The sequence below is a fragment of the Lucilia cuprina genome, chromosome 5 (assembly GCF_022045245.1).
Source record: "Lucilia cuprina isolate Lc7/37 chromosome 5, ASM2204524v1, whole genome shotgun sequence".
Taxonomy (NCBI): Eukaryota; Metazoa; Arthropoda; class Insecta; order Diptera; family Calliphoridae; genus Lucilia; species Lucilia cuprina.
The window spans coordinates 47,215,164-47,225,163 of record NC_060953.1 but is presented as its reverse complement, the minus strand read 5'-3'; the positions used below and the strand labels follow the sequence as shown (position 1 = coordinate 47,225,163).

General features: G+C 30.3%; 1 protein-coding gene across 1 annotated transcript in view; it reads right to left on the bottom strand.

Annotated features, from left to right (window-relative positions):
* LOC124420085 (neurobeachin-like protein 1) overlaps positions 1-9,304 on the bottom strand; it is a 27,202-nt gene extending 17,898 nt beyond the window's left edge. The window contains exons 1-12 of the mRNA XM_046951869.1: positions 9,155-9,304; positions 8,782-9,054; positions 8,592-8,706; positions 8,364-8,532; positions 8,176-8,300; positions 7,802-8,109; positions 7,578-7,739; positions 6,978-7,096; positions 6,568-6,919; positions 6,334-6,506; positions 5,945-6,237; positions 5,755-5,869 (exon numbers count right to left, since the gene is read on the bottom strand). Coding sequence (XP_046807825.1) covers positions 5,755-5,869; positions 5,945-6,237; positions 6,334-6,506; positions 6,568-6,919; positions 6,978-7,096; positions 7,578-7,739; positions 7,802-8,109; positions 8,176-8,300; positions 8,364-8,532; positions 8,592-8,706; positions 8,782-9,054; positions 9,155-9,291 — 2,341 coding nt within the window. The 5' untranslated portion in view covers positions 9,292-9,304. The remainder of the gene's footprint in view (positions 1-5,754; positions 5,870-5,944; positions 6,238-6,333; positions 6,507-6,567; positions 6,920-6,977; positions 7,097-7,577; positions 7,740-7,801; positions 8,110-8,175; positions 8,301-8,363; positions 8,533-8,591; positions 8,707-8,781; positions 9,055-9,154) is intronic.
* Between the last annotated feature and the right edge of the window lie 696 nt (positions 9,305-10,000).

Sequence of the window (10,000 nt, the reverse complement as noted above, 5' to 3'; positions counted from 1 at the left end):
ACTTTTTATATCTGTTGGTGGCGATATCAGTCATACGACATTTTAAGTTTTTCTAATTTATCTATGATATCTTTTTTTATTTTTGCGTTCACGTAGACAATAAGTAAAATTCTGAAGAATTTATATTAATCTATTTAATATTAGATTTTTAGAACGATAATGATGGTGGGAACATATTTATGAGTTCATAAATCTTTTTTAGCTTGTGCCTTTAGACAAAAAAAAAAAAACTATTGAGGACACAATAGTAAGTTATGAAACGTATAAAATATAAAATTAAGAAAAACATCACCATGTGGAAGTCGAAAATTTATGCAAAAAAAAAAAAAACAAAAAACAAAATGAAAATTATAGCAAAAGTTATGCTATAATAATATAATATGCTTTGAAGAGAATTAATAAACATACATATTCATACATCAATTTAAAAATGGTGAGAAAAATTACCGACATAAATTTAAATTTTGTGAATATGTTAACAAAAAAGTCGTAATGGCGTGAATAATTAAGACGGTTCTGACGTCTTACAATTTAATGGGGTCCAATAAGAAATCAGACAAATTAAGGTAAAACGAAACGTAACATTTGACATTTATTAGCATATTTTAAATATTTTATTAAGAAATACATATTTGCGGATAGTACAAAGTTTAGTTTTTTGACATCGAAAATTTATTAATAGAAATCTTATTTCAGTTTGCCGCATCACTAAGGGCATTTTTTTAATAGATAGAAACTAGTTAGCACTGAGTTCAAATAACGTATATTTTAAAGAAGTGGTAATAAACTTCAATTCGACAAGGTGAGACAAATGGGGTGTTACTGACTTTAGTAACTTCGATCCATTCTATATCTATCTATCTATCTATCTATCTATCTATCTATCTATCTATCTATCTATCTATCTATCTATCTATCTATCTATCTATCTATCTATCTATCTATCTATCTATCTATCTATCTATCTATCTATCTATCTATCTATCTATCTATCTATCTATCTATCTATCTATCTATCTATCTATCTATCTATCTATCTATCTATCTATCTATCTATCTATCTATCTATCTATCTATCTATCTATCTATCTATCTAACTTTCCTTAGAAGTATTTAATTGGCTTGTGTAAAATAACAACATATTTGCAAGTTTGCAAAATTACTTATCAGGAGTTTTTGTTGGTACAACCCCTAGCTAATGCCAACACCTGCTTTTTTTTAAATTGGAATATTTTGAAATATATGTCAATAATCTCTCAGGAATGCTTTGGAAATGATAACACGCTATTCTGATAAAAATTTACCAACGCATGTAGGCGCCAAGCTAATATCAGGCAATCAAAATCTACTGATATAATCGCGTGACTTTAAGATTATTAAAGACTTTACAAATCTCGTATATTTAATATAATATCAATATTTAAACAAAATAGTCTTTATTTTACTTCATATATGACTTTATTTCTTAATTGTTAATGCTCAATACTTCTGTATTAAAATCTTAAAAATACTGCGTCATTCCACTGAACCACATAAAGAAATGGCGTCTTTCCTAAACGGTTGATTGAAATACAGTTATTTTTTATTGAAATATAAATGAAGAAGTATTTAATGTTTGTTACTACAACAACACCAACAAAAATATGTTAAACCAATCAGAATATGTTTCAGAATTATTTCTGTTATCATGTAAACGTAGTCGCACGATTCTCGACAAAGCGATAATTAAATCAAACAAAAAATTCAAATTTGAAGAAGAAGTACGAAGAAGTGCAATTTGCCTGAAACGCAAAAAATTATTATAACGTCATTTATAAAGTATGTGTTCATTTGAATGCAGTTTGAGAATTGATTTAGAATCATTTTTTGTTCAAATAGTAAAAATGGATCATGTTTTAAAGCAGTCATAGGCAGATAATACATGATAGAATATATATGTATATGTATGAATATAAGAGATCAATAGAGAGTTTAAAAGAGAGCTATTAGCCTTTTTCCGTTTTAAACATTATTTAGTTTTTTAGAAGTTCATATTCTCTTCTTTAACTTTTTTGGTTCAATCAATATTGCTAGATTTTAATTTAAGATCTAAGTCTTTGAGTTCTTTCTTCATTTCCAATTATCATTTAAATAAGTGATCATTCAAACAGATTTAATAATTTTTAAATTAATTTAAAATCAGAAAAATTTAATTGTAATTTTCTTTTTATTATAGGCATAATAAACCGTTTAAGTAATATTCAACAATCTTATCACAAATTATACTCAATCAGTTTTGTAAAATTATGAAGTGATATAATATAAATTTATATTACTTTGATATAATAATATTATTAGCACAATATTAAGTAGATTGAAATACAATACGAAGAAAAAAAGGAGAAAAAAAAACATGGACAATTGCTTAGAGGGGACTATATGACAGGTAAATTAAAGTTTTTTCTGCAGGTGGGTAATTTGATAAGTCAACAATGTCTCTGGTAATATGATAATAAAAGAACGGTTACAACATAAATTTTACATGAACTACAAAGGCAAGCGAAAAACAGTGGAATGATTGAGGCAAAAAAAAAAAGGAAATGAAATATCAATTTTTATTATAGATTGATAGATAGATAGATAGATAGATAGATAGATAGATAGATAGATAGATAGATAGATAGATAGATAGATAGATAGATAGATAGATAGATATATAGATAGATACATAAATAGTTAGATAGATATATAGATAGATAGATAGATAGATAGATAGATAGATAGATAGATAGATAGATAGATAGATAGATAGATAGATAGATAGATAGATAGATAAATAGATAGATAGTTAGATAGTTAGATAGATATATAAATAGATAGATAGATAGATAGATAGATAGATAGATAGATAGATAGATAGATAGATAGATAGATAGATAGATAGATAGATAGATATATATACATACATAATCGATATGAAGTACATGTAGTTTATTTCTGAGTATATTTCAACTACATCAATCCACTGTGTTTCACTCTTATTCTGACGATCAAAGAGTTTACTTGTTTAAAGAAACACGAGACTTTGTGAATTCATTATTTGCTTAAAGTATGTAAGTATTTACCAAGTAATAAAATAAAATAAAAAAATAAAAAAAAACAACTAAAGTACAATAAAGTATGTCATGTAATACAGAAGACAACGATGATTGAGCACTTATGTAGTCATATGCATACATACATTGTAAGTAGACATATTGAGTTTAAATTAAATATTAAACAATATAAAATATTGATAAGAGAAAATCAAATAAGACCTTTGGTTTAGTTTGAGGTTTTTGATATTTAGTTTAGAATCTTTTATAAACTTATAAAGCAATTCAATATTTCTAAGTAAACAATGAAAGAGATAACACTAAAATATAAATATTCATCATATACATACATATGTATATGTATTTATGTATTCTTAGTATTATTATCATTCACACTCTGCTTGCATTTTAAATGTGAAGTCACGTGATATTTTGGAAGGTTGATAATTTTTTTGTTTTGTTTAAATGTGATACATATTATGAAATTATGACAATAGACAAGTGTTAAATAAATATATGTACTAACTCACGTTTATAGAAATAACTTTCACTATAAATAATTTGATAATTTTAGGGGTTTAACATTTGCCATTGTTATTTGCCTAGATTTGGTTTCACTTTTAATCATTTATAAAACCCTTTAAAATTGGTTTGATATTTAATTTAGAATATTGGATTATAGAGATTATTTCTTCTATTTGAGTGTAATGATGAGTATTGTGAGTGAGAATCCTAAGATATTTGGATCTTTCTCTAACTCTCAGGCTTGTTTTTAATTTAGCTCTCATTGAGTCAAATTGTTTTGCGTTTGTCTGGTTAACTATCTTTTAGAGGACTTATTCATTATAAAAAACTAACTACTAACTAAAGAGCTGATATATTTCCCTTGTGGGAAATTATACATAAAAAAGCAGCGTTTTTCATTATGAGTAAGGTCGTAAATATCTTTGCCTACTACTCTCGAGTGTTCTAAAACCTTTATTCTGTTAAAACATTGATTTAATACAATATGGATCTGATATCGCTCTAATTCCCTTCTGGCTATTGATAAATATATTAACCCCTGATGTGGCACAGACTTCTGCCTGGAAGCTAGTGTGATAAGGTAGAACATATTTTTAAAAAGCAGACATGAAGCCTATACCCTTGTGCTTCCAATGGTGACTACTGCAGGCATCAGCAGAAAGTGAATTTATTGACCTATTCTCTTAATATTTGGTTGTTATTGTAACAGGTTGGCTGTCACTGGATGTTCTTCCCTGGGGAAAAAACTTCCGGTTGATACATTTTTAGAGCGTTATTTTCCAGTCAGTAATGAGAGTTGAAGTAATTTTAAAGGGATCTTATGTAAGGGGTAGAATCCATTAAGAACAGATCCTCATGAAATAGGATTGTTGTTGTTGCAACAGTTTTACTGTGGCCAATAGTTCATTCCTAGCGAAAAAAAACTTTCAGTTAAACAGCTTTCGCTGTGTTGACAATCTGGTTGTTGTTGCAACAGTTCTACTGTGGCCAATAGTTCATTTCTAGCGAAAAACTTTCGGTTAATACAGCTTTCGCTGTGTTGACAATCTTTGGCCGAGTATGTCTCCAAATGATCCGTAGCACAAATCCAATTGTCGTGGGTACGACAGGATAGAATAGGGTAGACTGTTTTGGTTAGAATCCATTAGAAACATAGTCCATTAGGAACATATCCTCATGGAATAGGGTTTTTGTCGTAACAGTTCTACGGTGGCCAATAGTTCATTACTAGGAAAAAAACTTTCGGTTACTGCAGCTTTCGCTGTGTTACAATCTTTGGCTGATGACTGAAATTGATCCGGAGCACAAATCCAATTGTCATGGGAACGATAGGGTACAATGTTGTTGCAACAGGTTGGCTGTAACTGGATGTTCTTTCCTGGAGGAAAAACTTCCGGTTGATGCAGCTGATGCTGATTTCACAATCTTTGGTCGATTGAGAATAGGGTCGTTCCGGAGCGGGCATCCAATTGTTGTGGGAATGGGTAGAATATGGTTGCTCCGCAGCAGAAAATTGTATTGTTGTTGCTGGGGTTGACAGCCGGTACTAGAACCGGCTAGACAGATTTGGTTTCTATAACTTCTTTATCGCATTTTATCTTTATTTAATGCAATTTTTGCAGCTATACTTGTATGGGGTCGAGTATACTGAGACCCCTAGCGCTTTTAGTTGGAACTTTATCGTGAGAAAAAATTGGAATTAGTGTCATAAAAGCTGTTGATATGTCTGCAGAGGGATCTTCTTATTAAAAAAATTTTAGACGTAATCCGAAATGTAAACTGATTTTGTATGTTTTATGGACTAAATAGAGAAAGACTGCCAGATTGATCAGCTATAAAACAAATACAAGTAAAATGACCTTTCAACCTAATATATTGAAACAGGACTAAACAACTTTATGGCCTTGTATTTCCCACAAAAGGTAGAATAGTGTTAAAATGGGCAAATTTTAAAAGGTTTCATTCAGGATGCTCCAAGTTAAAAAGTAATTAGGAAATTGTAATATATTCTAGCATTAACATTTTATATCATGCTATAAATAAGTTTAACCCATTAGCCTTTCATAATAAAACAAATTCTAAAGCATACCTTAAGGCGACAAATATTTCTTATTAACAGACAAATTAATGTTAAAATTAAACATTTCACACTTACCATGATATGAAACTGTTACATACGATATCTGTACACAAAACTCTGTACAACCAATTGGCTTTAAAGTGCGAACAAATTGACCATCTTGTATGGTATAAACATTAACAGTGCCGTCCTAAAAACAAAATATAAACAAATTAATATAAAATTTATTTTATATAAATTGTAACAATTATTTAGTTTATCTTACCAATGAACCCGACACCACCATATCCAGTTCAGTATAGATGGCTACACTTGATATCGAATCATCGTGACCGTATAATGTTGTCAAGGGTTTGGGTGAAAAACTATTTTGTGTATTCAACTGCATTATGGACTGCAAATTAGTTTGGCTGGTTAGAGCATGAACCGGTATATTGGAGGAGTTATTATTAGCACCAGAATGTAAACCTTGGATACTCCAGATTATGCAGGTGCAGTCACGAGAACCCGTTACCAAATAAGAGCCACAATTGTCTAAAGCCAGACAGGTGATAATATCTGTAAAGAGGTAAAGTTGAAACAATAATTAATAAATTTAATAAAAATATTTGTTTTTATACCATTTTTCTTATATTTTCTTTCTTTTAAACTTACCTAAATGTCTGGTTACCGAGGCCAATGTTTTTCCTTTGTGCAAACTATAAACCCTTAAAGAATTATCCCATATACCGCCCGCATACAAAAGTTTGCCGTCCGTGCTAATAGCAAACATTTGCGAATGAGGCATTTGTGAGGGATGTAAGGGACCAAATATACGTTTACGATTTCTAAAAGATATACAATTAAACATATTTTCATATTTCATTTCGTTTAGTTTAGGGAACTTACTTTAAGTTCGTAGTAGTGGCATCAATTTCCAGTAGAAAACCTCTATCCTTATCGTATGACATCCAAGAATTACAACCTAAAATACAAGATTTTGATATGCTTACCAGCATATCAGGACTTAGTTGTAGAAAAGAACGCGGTGGTGATCTTGGTGGACTCAAATAGACTATAGGATCTTTTGGTGCTGAAATTTCACAATAATATTGTACAACCTTATCGAGAAATTGTGTCAAATCGGGTCGCTTTAATTCGGCTCTTAAAAGTTTTAGAGTTGTTTCTTCCTGAGTTAAACGACGCGGATGTGGTTCACGCATCAATTGTGAAGGAACTTGACCGAAATTGTTAATCATGCCTGTTGGTGGTAAAATGGCGATGGAAATTATTGTTTATATGTAATTAAGAAAAACTACCTTCAACTGCTTCTCTTTCTACTGGATTGGTGATCTTATCCAAATCAACAGCTCCCTCGTAAGAACAGTAGTAGAAAACATTTAAGGCTTCGGCAGCTTTGGGTCCTTTTTGTTTGTAGCTAGAGAAAGACATACAAGTAGAAAGTATTTTAGTAAGTTTATCTGTCTGTATCTGTCTATCTGTCTATCTATCTATCTATCTATCTATCTATCTATCTATCTATCTATCTATCTATCTATCTATCTATCTATCTATCTATCTATCTATCTATCTATCTATCTATCTATCTATCTATCTATCTATCTATCTATCTATCTATCTATCTATCTATCTATCTATCCATCTATTTATCTATTTATCTATCTATCGATCTATCTATCTATCTATCTATCTATCTATCTATCTATCTATCTATCTATCTATCTATCTATCTATCTATCTATCTGTCTGTCTATCTATCTATCTGTCTATCTATCTATCTATCTATCTATCTATCTATCTATCTATCTATCTATCTATCTATCTATCTATCTATCTATCTATCTATCTATCTATCTATCTATCTATCTATCTATCTATCCTTCAAAAAATTTACTTACCCGAATATCAAATCAATCCAATTATGTAAATTTTGACTAACATATTCCGATTCCAAGGCTCTGCGGTGTATGGCAACAAATTCTTCAGGTGTGGTCGCCCAAGGTGGCAGTATAACATCATCAACTTTTTCCTTCGTTATTTGCAAATGACCCAAATCAAATCTAAATAAATATTTCAAAATTATAAGTATACAAATTATAATTAAACAAAAACCAAAACCCACTTGTTCATATTCTTTAAAAATTCAGGAAAATAGAAAAATTCCGGTATCAACTCTTTAACGTCATTCGGATTGTCCATTAAAAGTTTCCATGTCTGTGGTATAGAATGAAATTGACGATCGGCCACATCGAAACGACCACTCTGCAATTCAATGTGCAACGAGGTAAACGGTTCCACTCTCAATAAATAATGTAGTACACCAGCGGAATTGGAATAGTGAGTGCCATAGTGAAATTTCGGTATACCACCGGAGGGATCTTCAAATGAATCGTATTTCGAGCGTACCTCGGCTTCATTTTTGGGATTTATCTGAAGAAACAAAACAACTTTTATTTTAAAATATATAAAAATACTTAGAAATATAAAGGAACTTACCACTCCTATAGGTTTAGAAAGGTCTCTAAAGGATTTGGGATCAGTTAAATCTAATATATCACTTGTGTAGTCAGCTAAAATCCAAGGGAAGACTGGATATTGACTTAAATCATTATAAGAACGACCTTAAAAGCAAATATAGACATTTTTATAATATTAAGAGGTTTCAGTAGTTTCAAAAATCTTACCTGCTATCGTATTTAAATACATAAGATATTCAAAATTCGATATTTCACGATTCACCCATTTCTGTGTTAAACCGGAAGTTTTCAACAGCTCTGCTGGTGATCTACCGGAACCATATAATATATTTGGCGGTTGTAGACTTAAGATTTTTGAAAATATTTTATTACGAGTCTGGAAACAAGGTAAAAGTAAACCAGGCTGTAACATAAGTAAAACCAAAAATATCTCACCTTGGTGGTAAAATTCAAAAAATAACTTGTTTGATCGATTAGAAAGATTTCCAAAGCACTTCTTCTTAAATTAAATTTTCTTAAGTGAACCTCACGTATTTTATTTATAGAAAATCTAAACAAAATTATTAAAGAAAATATTTAATATTTTGATCAATTTAGATTCCATTACTGTTTCTAGAAATCTTACCTAAAATCATGTTTTGAACCATCTTCTGCTGGTGGACTCAAGTCAATAAATGTAAATAATGTTTGATTAACTTCTATGCGACCCTTAACTTTGGTCATTAAAGTTATCAATTCACACTCCTGAGATATGACTAATTTCTCTAAAGTATTGTCTTGTTGTGATTGTTGTTCTATTGTCTGGCGTAAATCTTCTTCCAATTGTGAATTTTCATCGTTGGCTAAAAAGTCGCGTACAACTACGTTTTTAATTGTCGAATCAAATTCGGAAATTTCTCTGCGAAGAAATAAATAAATAATATTAAAAAAAATATCTTTAGAGGCTAAGTGGCGTTAGAGAATCAATCCTTCACATAACCTATGTCGTGAAAACTTACTTGGCATCATAATGATTTGTGGCATTGTCACGTAACTTTGAGGCATTGTCATGTTTATTGGGATATAATTGTGGTTCCAACTTTAGACGCATTCTAGCAACATTTTCATGATTGGATAGTGTCCAATATTCTTCCATAATATCACTAAAACGAAAAAGATAAACAGAACATGTTAAATATATAAATGATAGAATTGAGAATAAAAAAACGTGTTTTTCTAAAATTTAAATGATTTAGGGCCTGTTCCACTTAATGTGAACGAAGTAGTATTTTCATGTTTTATGTTGAAAACAACAAATAAATTCGAATAATTGTTATTGATTTCAATATAAAATGAGAAAGAAATGTTCGTTCGAATTTAGAGGAACGAAAGACTGCGACCTATGTGTCTTTTAGTTCACGCTTGAAGGCAACTAGTTTAGTTGTTTAGAGTCAGAAGATGTTTTTTGGCGGTAAGTAAGGCAACACCCAAGATCTAATCTCTGCGAGACCCTAATGTTGGACAGTTGCATAAAAAATATTCAGAGGTTCCCTCTTGTAAGCCACGGAATCTGCATAGTTTCGTTAAAGAGTTGCCTAGAGTGAAGTGATGCTATCTGATACCACAATGTGCAGTAAGTGATCCCGCTTTTATTGAGCGCTAGTAGCTTTGGGATTTGGCAGTGTTATGAAAACTTTTGTCTGAAAAATTCAGATCTCACCCAAGCTGTGTTATCCTCGGGGATGTGATAGATAGATATAGATATATAGATAGATAGATAGATAGATAGATAGATAGATAGATAGATAGATAGATAGATATATAGATATATAGATAGATAGATAGATAGATAGATAGATAGATAG